At 45.1% G+C, this 20,039-nt stretch overlaps 1 protein-coding gene across 2 annotated transcripts in view; it reads left to right on the plus strand.

The window, feature by feature from the left end:
• The first annotated feature begins 445 nt into the window (after window positions 1-445).
• Window positions 446-20,039, plus strand: part of IL22RA1 (interleukin 22 receptor subunit alpha 1) — a 28,081-nt gene continuing 8,487 nt past the window's right edge. For both annotated transcript variants that reach the window (XM_007491305.3, XM_056795568.1), the window contains exons 1-5: window positions 446-683; window positions 8,163-8,295; window positions 9,124-9,308; window positions 10,186-10,361; window positions 11,731-11,869. In XM_007491305.3, coding sequence (XP_007491367.2) covers window positions 641-683; window positions 8,163-8,295; window positions 9,124-9,308; window positions 10,186-10,361; window positions 11,731-11,869 — 676 coding nt within the window. In that variant the 5' untranslated portion in view covers window positions 446-640. The remainder of the gene's footprint in view (window positions 684-8,162; window positions 8,296-9,123; window positions 9,309-10,185; window positions 10,362-11,730; window positions 11,870-20,039) is intronic.

A 20,039-nucleotide genomic window follows, 5' to 3' on the forward strand; every position in this document is an offset into this window, starting at 1 on the left:
GGCTTTCTTGGCTTCCTTGAAGTCCCAGCTAAACTCCTACCTCCTACAAGGTCTTTCCTAATCCTCACTTAATTCTAGTGCCTTCCCTCGGTTGATTAACTCCAATTTATTCCAGCTGTGTCTTCTTTGGATGTTGTCTCACCTATTCATCTGTGAGATCCTTAGGAGAGATTATCATTTGCCTTTCTTTGTATCTCCAGCATTTATCACACACACATAGTAGGCCCTTAATAAATGTATTGAGTGATCAACTGCTCAGGCAGTGAATGGAGCACAAAGTCAGAGTCAAGAAAAACTGGCTGCTGCGTGCCAGCAGTCAGGGACCTCCCTTGGCTGCCAGCCAGGGCACCTACATTCCTGATGGCCCAGTCCAGCACCTTTGGACACCAACCTCTCCCTAGGCATGGCTCCACCCTCTCCCAATGGCCCTGCCCTTTTACTACTTCCCTCCTCCAGTCTCAGACCTGGGGTGGAACAGACTGCCTGGGCGCCACGGTTTCCCCAACCTCCGGAGCACACTGTAAGGGTTGAGTGGAGGAGAGAAGAAGAGGATAGAAGAGAAGAGAGGAGACTCGAAAGAGAGAAGAGAAGCAAAGGAAGAAGAGGTGAGGCTCCCCTGACTCCTCTTCCAGGGGACCCAATGAAGTGGTTACTAGTTTTCCTGATCATCAGCATCCCAAATGGTGAGTTTCCCCAATCCCGCTCTGGTCAGATCTTTCTTTCCTTCCCAAAAGTCTAAAGAAACCTTTTCTCCTTCCTCCAGACTTCAACAAAAAATTACTATGGGTTGCAGGTGGTTTCTTTGTTTTTTTTTCTTTTTTTTCTAATAAGACCATTGCCTTTGGAATTGGAAAACCTGCATTCAAACACTCCAGACTCCTTACCAGCTGTGTGATTTCAGCAAGTCCTTTATCTTCTCAGGGCCTCAGTTTCCTTATCTGAAAAGTCGAGAGGAACGGACTAAATGATCACTAAGGTCCCTCTGAAATGACCTTTGATACTCGGAATCCGTGAACGTCACAGTGGGAAGAGTTTAGCAATCTGTTTAGAAGAGGCAAGGAACCTAAGAGTTTCCCATCCTGTCAGGGAGGTGTTAGAGCTTGTATGTTCTAACCGGCTCAGAAGAACTCATGGTGAAATTTCCAGAGGGAGCATTTACACCTTGGCAATTGACAACTGCTACAGATCGAGGCTTGATTTGTTTTGTTGATTGTCTAGGCTTAAGAGAGTGATAGAGGAAATGTTGATAGTGTGGATTAAATATATATATATATATATATATATATATATATATATATATATATATATATATTCGTACCCCTTTGAAGAGTGACAAAGGCAGATCTGTGCTGGCAAATGTTTGACAATTAGTTCTTCTTTGTCATCTCCCTGTCTCTCTCTGTCTGTCCCTTTGTCTCTCTGAATCTGTCTCCTTATCTCTGTCTCTCTGTCACTTTCTCTCTGTCTCTGTTGCACTTTCTCCTCCCTCTGTCTTTTTCTCTCTCCTCCCTCCCTTCCTTCCTTCCTCTCCTCTCTCTCCTCCCTCCCTCCATCCCTCTCTCCTTCTCTCTGTCTCTCTCCCTCTCCTCTCTCTCTCCCCCTCTCTCCCTTTGTCTCTCCCTCTTTGTCTCTCTCCCTCTCCGTCTCTCTCTCCCTTCCATTCTCTCTCTCCCTTCCGCTCTCTCAATCTCTCTGTATTCTCTCCTACTCTCTCTTCCTCTGTCTGTTTCTCTGTCTCTTTCCATCTCTGTCTCTCCCTGTCTGTCTCTGTGTCTCTGTCTCTCCCTCCCTCCCACTCTCTCTATCCCTTCTGCTCTCTCTATCTCTCCTCTCTCCCTTCCTCTGTATTCTTTTCTACTCTCTCCCTCTCCCTTCCATTCTCTCTCTCCCTTCCGCTCTCTCAATCTCTCTGTATTCTCTCCTACTCTCTCTCCCTCTCTGTCTCCATCTGTCTCTCCCTCTCTCTGTCTCTGTCTGTCTCTGTCTGTCTCTAAGCAGCAGGGCTCTTCCACTTCATCCCCAGCCCAGATGGTAGTGGGGGGGGGGGGCGAGAAGGGAAGGGCTATATTTACACACTGTCAGAACACTATCCCTATCTCTTCCGCTTCTCCCTTGGGGTTAAAAATCATAACATACCTGTTTCTAGCCTTCGAAGGGCTGCAGAGAGCCCCGTCTATGTGAGAGGTGGGGACTGAAGGTTTCATTAAGTTATTTCTCCTAGAGAAACCGTGTCTCCTTTCCTAGAAGAGAAGGCTAGGGGAAACAGAGACTGTTTCAGCCATAATGGGGCATCTGTGCCCCAAAGAAACGTGGGTCGTAGGTCTTGGAGCAGACTTTGGGGGTCATTTCATTCACCAGCTCCCCATTCCCCCATTCCCCCATTTTGCCCCGATATAAAGTGCTTGGCCCTAGGTCACGGCTTCAAATAATAGAGCTGCGATTTACCCCTTAGGTCCTCCTTCCCAGCCAGATCTTCTTCCCTGGGGATCACAGAGCCCGGCCTCGGTCCCCCCGGAGATGTCTAAGTGAAGGGCAAAGAATGCCGGAATACTAAGGGCTTGGGGGGTGGGGTGTCTGATCAGAGGCAGGAGGATGGCCCCGATGAAGCTAGGGGTGTCCCTGTAACTCCAGTTTAGAAAGGGACATCTCGGCTGAGAATCCACTGAGGGCAGTTTCCCAGAGCTGAGGCAAGTGCGGACTAGACCAGCGACTTCAAAGGAATTGCTTTCATCTCTCCTCCCACTCCTATCCCTGCGCTGCCCGAGGGAAAGGGCTGGGAATTCCCAACCCGGGGAAGTGGGAGGGATTTGGTCTGTCTCTGCAAGACCCATAGACAGACAGGTGGCAGCCGCCAGCGGAGGGTAGAATAAGCCCTGCTTTGGAGTCAGTGGACTGGGCTAAGTGAGGATTCTGATCTTGGGCAAATGATTGTGTTCTCGGCTGTGAACTGGGGGGGTCGGGGTCCCTCCTAACTTTTCAATGTGCTACTTTGAGCTTGGAGACCAGTCTCTGTTTCTCTGACTCAGTGTCCCCATTTGTAAAATGGGGCTGCTGGACTAGCTCTAAATCCTATAATAACCACAATATCAATAATACGAGCACTTTAAATATACATTTTATAAATAAAATCTATCTGTAGATATACTTTCTATATACATTTGTAGAGTACTTTAAAGCTTGCAAAGTACTATCAAATATTAGCTCATTTGATCCTCACAACATCTCTAGTAGGTAGGTGCTATAAGTGTCCCCATTTTAAAGATGAGGAAACTGAGGCTGAGGTGAAGTCTCTTATCCAGCTAGTAAGTGTCTGAGTTGGAATTCAAGTTCAGGCCTTCCTAATGCCAAAACTAAGCCCAATATACTATCTACTGCACAACCTAGCTGGATGATCACTAATGTTCATTTCACTCTGAATTTCTCTACTCTTTTCTTTGGGTCTTCACCTCTGGGGGCCTTAACAACTCCTGATCCTGATCCTTTAGGAAGAAGGATGCCCCCAGGCTGGCCACAGCACTTAGTGCTCTAGGGGGAGACCCAGGGCTTACTGAAGCAAACATTTCAAGATTAAATTTAAGTTTTTTGAGAGCAAGGACTGTCCCACTTTGGTCTCTATGTTCCCATCATCTTATACAGTTCCTGGCACAGAGTGGGCAATTAATAGTGATGAATTGATTTGTTCATTGATTAAGTGACATAAAATAATTATAAACCCCTGAGTCAAACCTACAATCATGGAAATGATCATTTCTTAAAATTTTTTAAAGTTTATACTCAGAAAAATAAACATTTAAATTTTATATTAAGAAATAAAATTTTCTTAAAATTAAAAAAAATAAAAAATCATTTCTTAAAAACCCAGGATTTCTAGCCAGGTGATATATAGTTCTTGCCCAGATTTCATTTGGGAAGATGTGAAAACTCTATGGTTTTGAGGAACAGACAATAGATTTGGGGGAAATACAAATAGGGACAAAGAGGAAACATAGCTTCCATAGCTGTGTGTCCAATAGGGAATATTCCTAATTTATAGATAAAGAAACAGAGATTAGGACATAGACTTGCCCCAGGATCATAGAGCTAGTTATGTCAAAAGCAAGATTTGAACTCAAGAGCCTCCTAATTTCAAGTCACACTCTGTCCACTCTACCAGCTTGCTATCTACCTAAGTACCCTTGGACAAACCACTGTACAAAGGGAGGTGAACTAGATGACTTTTGAAGTCCCTTTCAGTTCTGGGTTCCATGAGTCTATGAAGTTATCATTTGATAAATGTTTATTGAATGGTTCCATGGATTTGGGGGCATCTAGGTGGTTCAGTAGATGGAGTTTGGAGCCTTGATTCTTCAAGTTCAAATCTAGCCTCAGACACTAGCTATGTGACCCCAGCCAAGTCACTTAATTCTGTTGGTCTCGGTTTCTTCAACTATAAAATAAGTTGGAGAAAGAAATGGCAAACCACTCCAGTATCTCTGCCAAGAAAACCCTAAAAGGGATCACAAAGAGTCAGACATGACTGAAATGTATTTCCAGGGAAGCACCCAGCCCTAATCAGACTCGGGGACCATGGAAGCCCAAGAAAGAAAAGTCCCAAACCAAACTTATTCACTGTACTGGCAGCCAGGCTAAACTGATATAAATTTAAGGGATTGGGATGGTGTTGGGAAGTTAGAAAAAGCAAATAAATAGCCTCATAATAGCTTTGCTCTAACTTAGATTAGTGCTACTGACTCAGAGGACTGATTATGCTATTCCACTTACCAGAGAAGCCACCAATCACTGCTTCGTTAAGCCTAGCAGAATCCAATCAGTTCCTTCTTTGGGGCATTTTCCAGGCTACAACATCACCACCCCCTTTCTGTCCATAGCAGATGGTCCTTTCCCAAGCATTTATGAGAAGGAAGGAGGGGGTCTGAGCATGACAGGAACCAGCTTTTATATCTCATTCCCCAAATCTCTCAGTAAGCCTTTCTCTGCCCCCTCCCCCCAGGAATGGAGACAGAGGTGAGGAAAGAGTTTCTCAGGAGGCCAGCCCACGACATTGAACTTCCAGTCTTATGCACCCTGTTAGGTTGGGAAATTTGGTGAGGAAAGAACAAGAGAGAACATATAAATAATTCAGATTTGTTGGTTGGGAAGGGGAGGAAGGAACAGGGGTTTAGGAGAGAATTATACTAGTTATCTTAAAATCTAATGTCTATAAACTATCTAAAACTATCTTTTTAAGCTAAACAGTAATTTCCCCCAATAGCCAAATCTCACACAAGGAGGTCAGGATCTTCAGAGGTGATATATGCCTTCAGTCTTCTTTTCCTCAAGCTGCCAGAAGCTAGATTCAAAGATTTCCTTCTTTAGCTGGCTCCCATGTGACTCTTAGTCACATGCTCCGGTCAATCACTCACTCTGAGGTTTGCACCTCTCAGTTTTTTTGCAAACCATTCATTCTTTATCACAACCCCCACCACTTATCCATTGGCCTCCCCTCTGGATTTCCCATGTTCACTTCCTCCCTAGGTGATCCCTTTTTCTCCCCACAATGGCCAAAAAGCCATAGAACAGCAAAGCTAGCAGGGTCCTTAATCAATCAATCCACAAGTCCTTATTGTCTATATGGAACACAAAAATAGATAGTCCTTGCCTTCAAAGATTCTAGAAGGAAACAGATTTGCTGCTAAGAAAATTTGGGCTACCTATAAAATAAAGAGAGGCAGCCTTGTGCCTAGGGTCTAAGTCCTGCCTTTGCATGGCAACTGTATGGCCCTGGGCAAGTCTAACCTCTCAATTCTAGTCTACTCTCTTAAGGCTATAAGTAGCAAGGAAGGTGCCAATCTATTTTAATAAAGAGTATCCTCACTTGAGCATTCTCTTATCCTAATGAAAACATAAAGTGATGGGATGGGATGGGATGAGATGGGGTAGGATGGGATGGGATGGGGTAGGATGAGATGGGATGGGATGGGATGGGGTGGGATGGGATGGGGTGGGATGGGATGAGATGGGATAGGATGAGATGGGATGGGATGGGATAGGATGGGATGGGATAGAATGGGATGAGATGGGGTAGGATGAGATGGGATGGGATAGGATGGGATGAGATGGGATGGGATGGGATGAGATGGGGTAGGATGGGATGGGATGGGATAGGATGGGATGAGATGGGATAGGTTGGGGTGGATTGAGGTGGGATGGGATAGGATGGGATGAGATGGGGTAGGATGAGATGGGATGGGATAGGATGGGATGAGATGGGGTAGGATGAGATGGGATGGGATAGGATGGGGTGGATTGAGGTGGGATGGGATAGATTGGAGTGGGATAAGATGGGATGGGTGAGGATGGGAGGATGAGTTGGACTGAGGTAGAGTGGGATAAAATGAGATAGGATGGGTTAAGATGAGATAGGATGGGGTGGTTTGAAGTGTGATAGGATAGACTGACATGGGATATGATGGACTAGCCCAGGAGAGGATGGGGTGGAATGAAAACAAGGGAATTAACAACTGAAGAATAAGGAAAGGACTTGACCTTAAAACAAAGAAAATGGAGCTCTAGAAGGGACCATTATTTTAGAGGAGGGGGAAACAATTTGCTCGAGGTCACATAGCTAATCAGTGGTAGAGCTGAAACCTGGACCAGGGATCCTGGTTGTTGGATTCCACCCCACTTCCAGACACCACAGGCCCTAATACTTTTTAAAAACCCCTCTTACTTTCTGTCCTAGTAACAACTTTAAGATAGGAGAGAAAGGGCTAGGCAAACAGGGTTAATAAGTGACTTGCCCAGGATCACACCCAGGTCCTCCCAATTCCAGACCTGGTGCTCTGTCCACTGTACCACCGAGGTGACCCCACTGGCCCTAATACTGATCTTTCTATGTTGCTTGGCACTACCAAGGTCACAGGACTGTTGTAAATAAAACTTTGTAAACCTCAAAGCTGCTAAATTGTTAGCTATTACAGGTCTCTCACTCAATCCTTCCCCAGCCCCCAGGCCACTTCTCTTTTAAAAATGGATTCGAAAACAGAGGTTCTGGCTTCAGACACATCCTAGCTGTGTGACCCTGGGCAAGTCACTTAATACCCATTGTCTAGCCCTTACCACTCTTCTGCCTTAGAACAAATTGACTCTAAGATGGAAGATGAGGGTTTAAAAAGAAAGAAAAAAACAACAGAGGTTAAGGGGGGAAAACCCAGTAGCCTCAGTTCCCAGTCAAAGTCTATATTCAAATTCCTACTCCCTGATTCCAAGTTCCACGTTCTTTCTGCTAATTCCTGTTGTATTCTCCCAAATCAGAGGAAGGTTTTTCTCCTCAATCCCCTCATGCTCATAAATGCTTGGGAAAGGACCATCTGCTATGGACAGAAAGGGGGTGGTGATGTTGTAGCCTGGAAAATGCCCCAAAGAAGGAACTGATTGGATTCTGCTAGGCTTAACGAAGCAGTGATTGGTGGCTTCTCTGGTAAGTGGAATAGCATAATCAGTCCTCTGAGTCAGTAGCACTAATCTAAGTTAGAGCAAAGCTATTATGAGGCTATTTATTTGCTTTTTCTAACTTCCCAACACCATCCCAATCCCTTAAATTTATATCAGTTTAGCCTGGCTGCCAGTACAGTGAATAAGTTTGGTTTGGGACTTTTCTTTCTTGGGCTTCCATGGTCCCCGAGTCTGATTAGGGCTGGGTGCTTCCCTGGAAATACATTTCAGTCATGTCTGACTCTTTGTGATCCCTTTTAGGGTTTTCTTGGCAGAGATACTGGAGTGGTTTGCCATTTCTTTCTCCAACTTATTTTATAGTTGAAGAAACCGAGACCAACAGAATTAAGTGACTTGGCTGGGGTCACATAGCTAGTGTCTGAGGCTAGATTTGAACTTCTCTGTTTCTTTATCTATAAATGAGGAATATTCCCTATTGGACACACAGCTATGGAAGCTATGTTTCCTCTTTGTCCCTATTTGTATTTCCCCCAAATCTATTGTCTGTTCCTCAAAACCATAGAGTTTTCACATCTTCTCACTGTCCAGGCTCAGAAGGCTGCCCTTCACTGAGGGCCGCAGCCCCCGGGGCCTTGCCTAGGCAGCGGGTAGTGGACAGTGTTGAACCCCTCAGGGGGGCTCAGAGTCTGGGAGCCTTCTAGGTCACTGGCTTCTGGCTTTCTCTCCAGTATACAATGCAGAGGAGAGTCCTAAGCTTCTTCAGAACCTGAGGTTCCACTCAAGCAACTTTGAAAACATCTTGAAATGGGACAGCATCCAGGGAAGCCCCCCAGACACAGTCTACAACGTGCAGTATAAAAGGTATAGCCGTACCCCAATGGCAGGGCCTGGGCCTCCCTAAGTCACCCTGGAGTCTCCCTGAAGTCAGAGGCTATGTCTCTCCCTTCAGAGAGGAGCTCATTAAAGTCAGGGGCTGACTTCCTCCTTAAATGGGGCTCTTGGAGCCCAAGGGCTGTGCTCCCCTCCAAGTGGGGGCTTCCCAAGGACAGGAACTGTCTCCTTCCTCCAACTTGGCAGCTTCTCTCCTCAAATGGGGGGACTCCCTGAAGACAAGGACTTTTCTGTTTGTTGCCCCTTCAGGCTAGGGGCCCTCTAAGACTGGGAACTCTTTCCCCACCCTTCTCCCTCTCAGAAGCTCCCCAAGATGAGCCATCATTCATTTCTCCTTCTTCTGTTCCCAGTTTCAGGATCTGGATGAGGGACACAGTGGAAGGCGGGGAGAAAAGAGAAGGGAGAACATGGGACCCAGACTGAGTGACTCCTGCTTAGGACGGGCCCCTTCCAGCTTCCTTCTTGAAACTCTGAGTTGGGGATAAACCCTGTTGGGGGGGGGCAAGAATACAACCTCATCTATCTGGAGACTCTTGTTATTGACTTTGGAATCCCTTCCAATTCTGGATTCTGGGACTCGGATTCGACTCCCAGGAGAAGGTGCTGGGTGGGCTGACTTATTTGGGCAGGCCGGTCTGGGGTCCAGACTTATTTTCAAGGTGGGGTCAGGGCATAGTTCTGCTCTTAGTGACTCCCCAGCCATCCAGGCGCTGCCTCTGTCATCTCTGTTTGCTCCCTTCTTATCCGCTCAGAAATAGGAGGGAATCCCCTTTGCTCCCCTCTTGGCCTACCCTATAGGTATGGAGACCCCAAATGGAAGAACAAGGATGAGTGTCAGAACATCACTGAGACATCATGCAACCTGACCTATGAGACCAGAGACACCGACGAGCAGTACTTTGCCAAGGTGACCGCCTCGAGCCGAGGCCAGAGAAACATCCAGGAGTGGAGACAGACGCCGAGGTTCAGTGCCTGCCGAGACAGTGAGGACTACAACTTCTCTGGAGGGGAGGGCAGAAGGGTTCAGCTAGGCTCCCTCCATACCCAGGACAACTTCAGACATGGGGGGGGGGCAAAGGGACCCTTCAGGATTACCCCACCAGGAAGCCCCCTAAAGCAATTGCTTTACCTAACCTAGATTTCTCCTTCAGCACTTTTGGCCCATTTATAATTCTAGGGGACAGCTGGGTGGTTCAGTGGACTGAAAGCCAGGCCCAGAGATGGAAGGTTCTGGGTTCAAATCTGTACTCAGACACTTCCTAGCTGGGTGACCCTGGGCAAGTCACTTAACCCCCATTGCCTAGCCCTGATTGCTCTTCTGCCTTGGAACCAATACACATTGATTCTAAAATGGAAGATGAGGGTTTTTAAAAAATAAAATAAAATAAAATTCTACTTCTCCCAAACTTTGTGTACCCACTCCCCCTTCCTGGATCTCCAGATCACAGATTTAGAAATGGGAGGGACCTTAGAGGTCATCTAATTCAATCTCCACACTTTATAGATGAAGAAACTGAAGTTCATAAAGGTAAAATCACTTGCGTTATCATAGGATCATAGAGCAAAAAGGGACCTCAAGGTCATCTCATTCAACTCCCATTTTACAGATAAAGAAACTGAGGCCAAGAGTCCCTTGGCTAGCAAGGGCCAGGGGCAAGGTTTGAACTCAAGTCCTTCTGGCTCCCAGCTGAGCACTCTAACCAGGGGGCCACACAAGCCTTTGGAGGGTTTTCTTTCTTTGTGTCCCCAGTCCTTAGTCCTTAGTAGGCACTCAGGAGGATGGTGGAAGTTAGCTGAAGAGCTGACCCAGTCTTTTTCTCTCTCCTCTTTCCTCACCTTCCTCTCCACCTCGGGCATCAGCACTCATTAAGCCGCCCCTGGTGACCTGCATCCCCAATGTCAGGTCGGTCCGCCTCGTTGTGCATCCCTCGCCCACCGCCCTCTGGACCAGCGACGGCCACTCCCAGACTCTGGAAGAGATCTTCCCAGACCTGTTCTATCGCCTCCAGCTGCACATCAATCATACTTACCAAATGGTAAGACACTCCAAGCCCTCCCCGCCTCCTACCCTCTCGAGAAGGTCCCTCCCCCAATTCCCGCGAGAAGATGGCCCCCTGAGGAGCGGCGCCTCCGGAAGTGCTGGCGCCAAGAATCATGGGCTCCTGGAGCTGAAAGGGACTCCGGAGCCTTGGAACCGGACCCTAGCTGAGCAAAGAATTCCTTCTCCAGCATCCCTGAGAAGTGATCGCCCAACCTCCGCTTGCAGAACTCCAGAAAACGGGGAGCTCACCACCTTTGGAGGAGGCTTAGTAATAACCACGTGGGCAAAACCTGGTTCGGTGTCTGAGCTCCCGCCATAGTTCTTGGGCTGAGTCGGCTCCGCCTGAGCTCACTGGGAAAGGAACCACAGAACCAGAGCCCTAGAGTTAGAGGGAAATTCCGATGCCCTCCCATCCAACCCTCTCATTTTACAGATCAATAAACTGAGATCCCAGGGAGAGGGAATGAGCATTTATTAAGCAGCTACTCTGTGCCAGGCACTCTGCTGAGTGATTTATAAAGTTTATCTCACAACAACCCTGGTTGGTGAACACTCTTCTTATCTCTGGAGGAACTGAGGCAGACAGAGCTTAAGTGATTTGCCCAAGGACACACAGCCAGTAAGTGTCTGATGCTGGATTTGAACTCAAGTCTCCCTGACTCCTGACCCATTGCCTCTTAGCTGCAAGGTTGTGACTTATTAATAATCCCCAATTGTAAATGGCAGAGATGGAAACTGAACCCACTTCCTCCAGCTCAGAGGCAGGGCTCTTTCTGCTGTATGCCATTACCTCCTTTGGACCTGGGTTCTGGATCCTCCTCAAAATGGATGGTTGAAAGTTGACCCTAGATATCTTTTTTTTTAACCTTACCTTCTGTTTTAGAATCAGTGGCATCAATTCCAAACTGAAGAGCTGAAAAGACTAAGCAGTGGGGGATCAAGTGACTTGCCCAGGGTCATACAACTAAAATGTGTCTGAGGTCAGGTTTGAACCCAGGATCTCCCATCTCTAGGCCTGGTTATCTACTGATCTACCTAGCTGCCCTCAATTGCTCATTTGTGACACACACTCTCCACAGGACCCTGGACAGGTCTTTTGCCCTCTCTGACTCCCAGACAGATATCTAGGATTATATGGTATAGAATACGTGCCAATCACCATTGGCAGAGCAAGTTTTCTTATTTGGAGTCCTTCAAACCATGAAATATCAAATCCATACTAAAAAAGGGGGGTGGCTCACAAAATCTCTTCTGAGCACATTCATGAGAGCATTTTATAATCTAGAACGTGCCTGAAGGTTAATAGCAGCAGACATCAATCAATAAGGTGAAAGTCTCCCCTTTGGTCTCTTTGTATCCCGTAGCACTTGGAAGGCAAGAAGAAAGAATATGAATTCTTTGGCCTGGCCCCAGACACAGAGTACCAGGGGGTCACCACGATTTCCATCCCAACCCCTTTCAAGGAGAGCCCTCCCTACACATGTCGAGTGAGGACCCTGGCAGGTAAGTAGTGAACTTTGAACAGCTGGGGAAGCCATTGGCCCAATTCAAGTTCTGGCCCTTCCCAACCTTCCTGGGTGACCTTGGGGAGAAAGACCTAGAACCTAGGCTAGCCCTGGAAGAGGGAAGACCCAGGTTCAAGGACCGCCCTTGACCTATAGTAGTACATGATGATGGGCAACTCACATAACTGCCCAGGGCTTCTGGGTGATCTGTTAAAGAGTCACCCCACCTAGACAGGTCGTTTCCATTTCGGGAATTCCAGGATGGGAGATTTCAAGCTGGGGATCTCTCAGGTGAGCTCTCAAGCAACATTTTTCAATTCATAAACCCATGGAAGAAACCCCCAAAATACAGAATTTTAGGCTAGATAAGACCTTAGAACACAGGATGTCAAACTTTGGGAGGGCACTTAGAACAGAGAATGTCAGAGCTGGGAGAGACCTTAGAACAGAGAATGTCAGAGCTAGAAGAGACCTTAGAACAGAGGATGTCAGAGCTGGGAGAGAGACCTTAGAACAGAGAATGTCAGAGTTGGGAGGGACCTTAGAACACAGGATGTCAAACTTTGGGAGGGCACTTAGAACAGAGAATGTCAGAGCTGGGAGAGACCTTAGAACAGAGAATGTCAGAGCTGGGAGAGACCTTAGAACAGAGAATGTCAGAGCTGGGAGAGAGACCTTAGAACAGAGAATGCCAGAGCTGGGAGAGACCTTAGAACAGAGAATGTCAGAGCTGGGAGAGACCTTAGAACAGAGAATGTCAGAGCTGGGAGAGACCTTAGAACAGAGAATGTCAGAGTTGGGAGGGACCTTAGAACAGAGAATGTCAGAGCTGGGAGAGACCTTAGAACAGAGAATGTCAGAGCTGGGAGAGACCTTAGAACAGAGACTGTCAGAGCTGGGAGAGACCTTAGAACAGAGACTGTCAGAGCTGGGAGAGACCTTAGAACAGAGACTGTCAGAGCTGGGAGAGACCTTAGAACAGAGAATGTCAGAGCTGAGAGAGACCTTAGAACAGAGACTGTCAGAGCTAGAAGAGACCTTAGAACAGAGGATGTCAGAGCTGGGAGAGAGACCTTAGAACAGAGAATGTCAGAGTTGGGAGGGACCTTAGAACACAGGATGTCAAACTTTGGGAGGGCACTTAGAACAGAGAATGTCAGAGCTGGGAGAGACCTTAGAACAGAGAATGTCAGAGCTGGGAGAGACCTTAGAACAGAGAATGTCAGAGCTGGGAGAGAGACCTTAGAACAGAGAATATCAGAGTTGGGAGGGACCTTAGAACAGAGAATGTCAGAGCTGGGAGAGACCTTAGAACAGAGAATGTCAGAGCTGGGAGAGACCTTAGAACAGAGACTGTCAGAGCTGGGAGAGACCTTAGAACAGAGACTGTCAGAGCTGGGAGAGACCTTAGAACAGAGAATATCAGAGCTGGGAGAGACTTTAGAACAGAGAATGTCAGAGCTGAGAGAGACCTTAGAACAGAGAATGTCAGAGCTGGGAGAGACCTTAGAACAGAGACTGTCAGAGCTGGGAGAGACCTTAGAACAGAGACTGTCAGAGCTGGGAGAGACCTTAGAACAGAGACTGTCAGAGCTGGGAGAGACCTTAGAACAGAGGATGTCAGAGCTGGGAGAGACCTTAGAACAGAGGATGTCAGAGCTGGGAGAGACCTTAGAACAGGGAATGTCAGAGCTGGGAGAGACCTTAGAACAGAGAATGTCAGAGCTGGGAGAGACCTTAGAACAGAGAATATCAGAGCTGGGAGAGACCTTAGAACAGAGGATGTCAGAGCTGGGAGAGACCTTAGAACAGGGAATGTCAGAGCTGGGAGAGACCTTAGAACAGAGAATGTCAGAGCTGGGAGAGACCTTAGAACAGAGAATGTCAGAGCTGGGAGAGACCTTAGAACAGAGAATGTCAGAGCTGGGAGAGACCTTAGAACAGAGAATGTCAGAGCTGGGAGAGACTTTAGAACAGAGAATGTCAGAGCTGAGAGAGACCTTAGAACAGAGAATGTCAGAGCTGGGAGAGACCTTAGAACAGAGAATGTCAGAGCTGGGAGAGACCTTAGAACAGGGAATGTCAGAGCTGGGAGAGACCTTAGAACAGGGAATGTCAGAGCTGGGAGAGACCTTAGAGCAGAGAATGGCAGAGTTGGAAGAGCCCTTAGAACACAGGATGCCAAACCTTGGGAGGATCCTTAGGATACAGGATATCAGAGCTGGGAGGGATTTGGAGAGCAGGTCAAGGCTGGGAAAGAATTTTAAGACCATCTAATCCAACTCTCTCATTTTACAGATGAGAAAACTGAGGCCTCAGAGAAAAGACTTACAAAAGTTAGTTAGTATTTTGAAATCTTTCCAGAGAGAAATATATGGAATCACATTCCTAGTACACTCAGTTCTTCATTTTCCAGGAGCTGATTAGCCACTAAATCATGGCAGCTGCTTAATCCCACACTTATTCCTCCCTGCCCTGTGGCACTTGTCTCATTTTCTCCTCCAGAAGTTCAGTGTTTAGAGGGGGGAGGAAATCTTGCTTCACTATATTAGCAGTGTATGATTAAGATAAATATCCAATAACTCCAGGTATTATATTTTATAAGATTTATTAATAATCACTTCATGTAGAAGAAATTAAAGACAAAAGTAAAAGCCTGAGTAAAGGTGTTTTCCCAGGCATGTTAGCGGGGAAAGACAGCGCAGGGAGGGGTCACACACAAACTTTATCTCCAAAACGTAAGGACCTAACGAGAGAATGAAAGTGGGATGCTGGGAGAGAGAGTTCTGGGGCGCAAATCCTAATTACACAGCAAGCACGACAACCCTTTGGGAAGGTAAAACTATCAGCCCCAGAGGTGATTAAATAGAACTGTGATTCTGGAATTCTCTGCTCTGGTGAATTATCTGTTCCTCCCCAATTCCCATGGAAAGCAGAAATCCACATCTCAAGCTGTAGGAAAGGCCAGAACACAACCAGGTTTCAGTAGCCAGAGGTGGTTGGCTGGGCCTTAGGTACGCAGAGAAAGACAGGGACCAACAAATGGTCCTGTTAAGTGACTTACCCAGGGTCACTCAGCTAGTTAGTGTCTTAGACTGCATTTGAACTCAGTAAGATGAGTCTTCCTGACTCTAGGCCCAGCACTCTATCCACCAAGCCACCCAACTTGCCTCAGCTTATATTCTACTGGAGGAAACAACATGTGAACAGAAGTAAATGCAAGATTGTCATTTCAGGGAAGATATGACTGAAGATGGAAGAAAGCATTAAAGAAAAGGCTTTTAAAGGAAATTTCAGAGCATTTAAGGAATGTTCTAAGGGTCCTCCCAGCTCTGACATTCTGTGTCCTAAGGATCTTTCCAGCCCTGACATCCCGTGTTCTAAGAATTGTCTGGGAAGCTTAGAACCTAGAAGGCTGAAAACATGGAGGAGGCCAAAAGAGGTGCAAAGGCATGGAAGGCAAGTAGGAGGAGTCAGAAAGGAAGGCAGAAAGCCAAGACAGGTTGTCCCACAGAAAACACGGGGATCTCAGAGGAGTCCCCCCCAACCAGAGGTTTTTTTAGAGTATTACACTTATGTATGGTTTCATAGCCCAAATGAATCAGGTCTTAAAGGGCAGAATGGTGGGAAGTCTTATTAGCCTAACACAAAATCACGGTGTGATATCAGGTGATTCCCATCACAATGTTATCAACATTTAGAACAATCCCTTGTAAGCCAAGGCCAATGTGCAAAGTGGTATAATGGAGACCGTTCTTCCTCAGGAAGTCCTATCCTGGACATGTCACCTTGGATAATTCACTTCATCTCAGTTTCCTCGTTTATTATATTTTTGACAGTGATGTCTGGAGGAATGATTGAATGAATGAATGAAAAAGCAATATTTTCAATGAACAAATATTTATTTTATCTCTCACCTTCCTCCTACCTCTAACCTTGCACTTAATAAAAAAATATCCTCGTAACATCTAGGCATAGTCGAGAAACGAATTCCCATCTTGACTATGTCCAGAGTTGTTCAGTTGTTCAGTCAACATGTCCAACTCTTTGTGGCCCCATAGACCACAGTCCTTCTATCCTCCATTATCTCCCAAAGGCCTTCCAAGTTCATCTTCATTGTTTCCATGACGCCATCTCAACCTCTGCCATTCCCTTCTCCTTTTGCCTTCTGTCTTTTCCAGCATCAGGTCTTTCCCGAGGAGGATGTGGCCAAAGTATTTACATTTCAGCTTCAGGAAATAGTCTGGATTAATTTCTCAAAGTTCTGATTGATTTGATCTCTTGGCTGTCTGAGGGACTCCCAGAAGTCTTCTCCAGCACCACAGTTTGAAATTCCATGATGCCCAGTTTCCCTTAGGAGTCCAAATACATTGCTCCTGGAAAAACCAGAGCTTGGTCTATGCAGACCTTTGTCAGCAAGGTGGTGGTTCTGCTTTCTAGGGTGCTGTCCAGATTATCGTAGCTTTCTTTCCAAGGAGTAAGCAACTTAGTCTGAGTTCATCCCCTCTGTGTCAGGAGCTGGGCAGCATTCTTTATCAGCCCCCTGAAATTATGATTAATCTTTGCACTCATCAAAGCTCTCGAGTCTTTCACACATACACACAGTATATAATATACTACTATATGTCATGTAATATAATAGTATATAATGTGCTATTAAACATGTCGTAGTATTTAAATATTATACACACACACACACACACACACTATACCCTACATATTTTTCTGGTTTTGTAACAATCCAGTGATAGTTTGATTGGCACTGAACAAGTAAATTAAAGTACTATTGTCACTTTTATCATATTGGTTTGACCTATTTATGAGCAATCAATATTTCTCTACATAGGTCTGTCCTTATTTCCATGAATTTACATAAATTTCCATAAATAACATCTTGATAAGTAGACTCTCAAGTATTTCGACTATTCTGTTGTTATTTTAAATGGAATTTTTCTATCCCTTCTTGCTCAGTTTTTTTTTCATAACATGCAGAAAGTCTAACAATTTCTATGCATTTATTTTATGTCTTACAATTTTCTAAGATTATTGTTTCAGTTATTTTGTGGTTGAATATCATTCTCTAAGTACACCATCATACCTTCTGCAAAAACCAATCATTTTGCTTTTTAGTTACTTATGATATTTTCTCATTTTTCGTGCCTCATTGTTATAGTTAGCATTTTTAACATTATATCACGTAGTCAGGACTTCCTTGCTTTACCACAAACCTATCGGGAAAGAGTCTAGTTCATGCCCATTACACAGAATGCTAATTATATACATATATTATAAAATAGTAATTCCTTTTTTCTAATGTTTTTTTCTAAGCCCTTGCCTTCTGTCTTGGAATCAATACCAGTTATTGGTTCCAAGGCAGAAGAGTGGTAAGGGCTAGACAATGGGGGTTAAGTGACTTGCCCAGGGTCACACAGCTAGGAAATGTCTGAGACCAGATTTGAACTTAGGACCTCCCATCTCTAGACCTGGCTCTCAATCCATTGAGCTACTCAGCTGCCTCTTTTCTAGTGTTGTTTTTTTTTTTAACAGAAATGGGTGTCATGTTTTTTCAAACGCTTTCCAAAAAATGTATTTCCAAAGCTTTTTCTAAGTAGCAACAATTGTTTTGAGTACTGAGAACACAAATAGAAAACAATACTATCTGCTTTCATGGAGTTTACTTCTAATGGAAAAGATAATACATAGAAGAAAGAGTATAGCTTCAGAGTGATCAAAAGACCTAATGGTCTTTGGAGTACACAAGCAGGTCAAATGGCAGTACCCAAGGGGGCAGGGTTTAGAGCATGTAGCTGGTAGAGAAGATGGTAAGCCCTATTTACCCTCCACTAGAAGGATTCTCATTGGTAACTTCCAGCTTATCCAGGCAGTGTGAGCAGCCAGTCTTGCTTCCCAGCTGCCTCAAGAAATATAGGTGCTCTGAGGCTCAGGAGAGGAGTGAAGAAAAGATAAGGAAAGGGTCCCTTCCCAGGATCTGTGACTTCTTTTTATATAAAGAACTCCTAGTGTGGAAACACCTTTCACCAATGCAGACTGGCAATTCTTTTATAATGTTAAGAAAGGCACCTGGGACATCAAGTGGTTAAGCAATTTACCCATGGTCACAAAGTTAGTATACCGCCAAAGCAGAAGAATTTGAATAGAAATCTTGCTAACTATAAGGCTGACTTTATCATTATGCTACATTTTTCATGTCTATAAAGTTGACTATAAAATTAATTAAACATGTCTATAAAATTAATATAAAAGCATTTATTAAGTACCAAGTTTGTACAAAGTATTAGGCAAAGGAATAGGCACAGGAATAGAAAAGGTAGAGAGTCCCTGCTTTCAAGAAGATCACATTCTAATAGTGGGAGACAACACACAGGAGGTTCTATTTGCTAGTTAGTTGGTCCTTGGGGAACACTAGAAAAACAGGTGATAACACCTCTTCTTTAATGGCATTTCCACTGATACTTGGGTAGTAGTGATGGGCAGAGGGCACTCTAACTGTAGCACCACCTTGGTGCAAGTTGCATGGTCCCAGTAGCATAGTAGTAAGAAGTAGTAAGCTTCTTGAAGGCAGGGGCTATTTTGGGATTTGTCTTTGTACTCTCTATTCCATCTCCCACATCACTCCAGTAAAAAAGTTAGCATAGCACAGTGGATAGAGATAAATTCCACCCAACACCTTCCTTTATAGAGGGCTCTGAATTTTCTAGCTATCTCTTCATTTTCCTTCAACCTCTCTAATTAGTTTCAAATAGCCTAGTGTTCCGCTCTTTTAAATTTTCCTTTGTTGTCTTCCTCCATTAGATTGTAAGCTCCTTGAAGGCAGAGGCTATCATTCTTTTTCTTATTTGTATTTCAGGCACTTAGCCCAGTGTGTTTGGCATGTAGTAGGTACTTAATAAATATTTATTTAATGAAGAACTGGCCTTGAAGCCATCAAGATTTGAATTCAAGTCCTTCCTCTGATATACACACACATATGACCCTCTATCTTCACTGCTCCAGGTAAATTTCTAAGGCCACATAAGTTACAAAGAAATGGTCAACCTGCATTGGTAGGGGAATTTCCTTACCACAACAAAGTCATAAGTCCAGCTCCTTTACATCCCCAATGCTTTTCACATAAGATTCCCGTTACAAGTTGCATGTTCGATGGAATTGAATTGACTGATATCGGTCAATCTCTATGCCTTGGGTTTAGAATCTCCATTTTATTAGTTCAGTCAATGGGGTACAGCCTTAGGCTCTGTGCAGAACTGCTTCAGTGCTAATAAGACCCTCAAAAGACTCATTTTTATTTTTTCTTCTTTTTTTAAGCCCTTACCCCCGTCTTAATATTAATTCTAAGACAGAAGAGCAATAAGGGCTAAGGAATTAAGTGACTTTCCCAGTCACACAACTAGGAAGTAGCTGAGATCAGATTTGAACCCAGGACCTCCCCACTCCAGGACTAGTGCTCTATCTACCTATGCCACCTAGCTGCACCTCCATTTCTATTTTCAATGTCGATCTCATTCTATCATTGCAGTGTACATTATTCTCATGCTCTCTTTTCTTCATCTGGCTCTGTTTCAGCTGTCTCCCCAGGATTCTATACAACCCCCACATTCAGCATTTCTTATGCAATCACACTCTGGTATATTCATGCATGACAACATACTCAGCCGTTCCAGAATCAATGGGCACTCACATAGTTTCCAGTATTTGGCTACCACAAAAAAAGTGTTGCTATAAATATATTAGTACATACTGTACATGACCTTTCTTTCTTTCTTTCACTGGTTTCCTTGGGGTTCTTGCCCAACAGTGGGATCACTAGGTCAAAGTGAGTGGTCATCAGGCCTCCTGCTTATATTTATCTTAATGATATTCCCAAATCCCATCTCTCCCACTCATAATCCGAGCACAGTTTCTAAGATTTCAACTGGCCTATTCTGGTTAGCTCTGATTGGTGCTGGCAGTTTCCTGCAGGATCTCAGGGAGAACTGAGGATTACTGGGTCCCCCTCTGTATGTGTCTATGTGTGTGTGTGTGACACCTAATCTCATCTCTCAGCCTCACTCTACCATGTTGCAGAATAAGGTATAAATGAATCCCATGTGCTGGGAGCTGACTTCTGTTCGCTCCAGGTTCAGAGACTTCACTTTGAGAACACCATG

This window comes from Monodelphis domestica, chromosome 4, assembly GCF_027887165.1.
Source record: "Monodelphis domestica isolate mMonDom1 chromosome 4, mMonDom1.pri, whole genome shotgun sequence".
In the NCBI taxonomy this organism is placed as follows: domain Eukaryota; kingdom Metazoa; phylum Chordata; class Mammalia; order Didelphimorphia; family Didelphidae; genus Monodelphis; species Monodelphis domestica.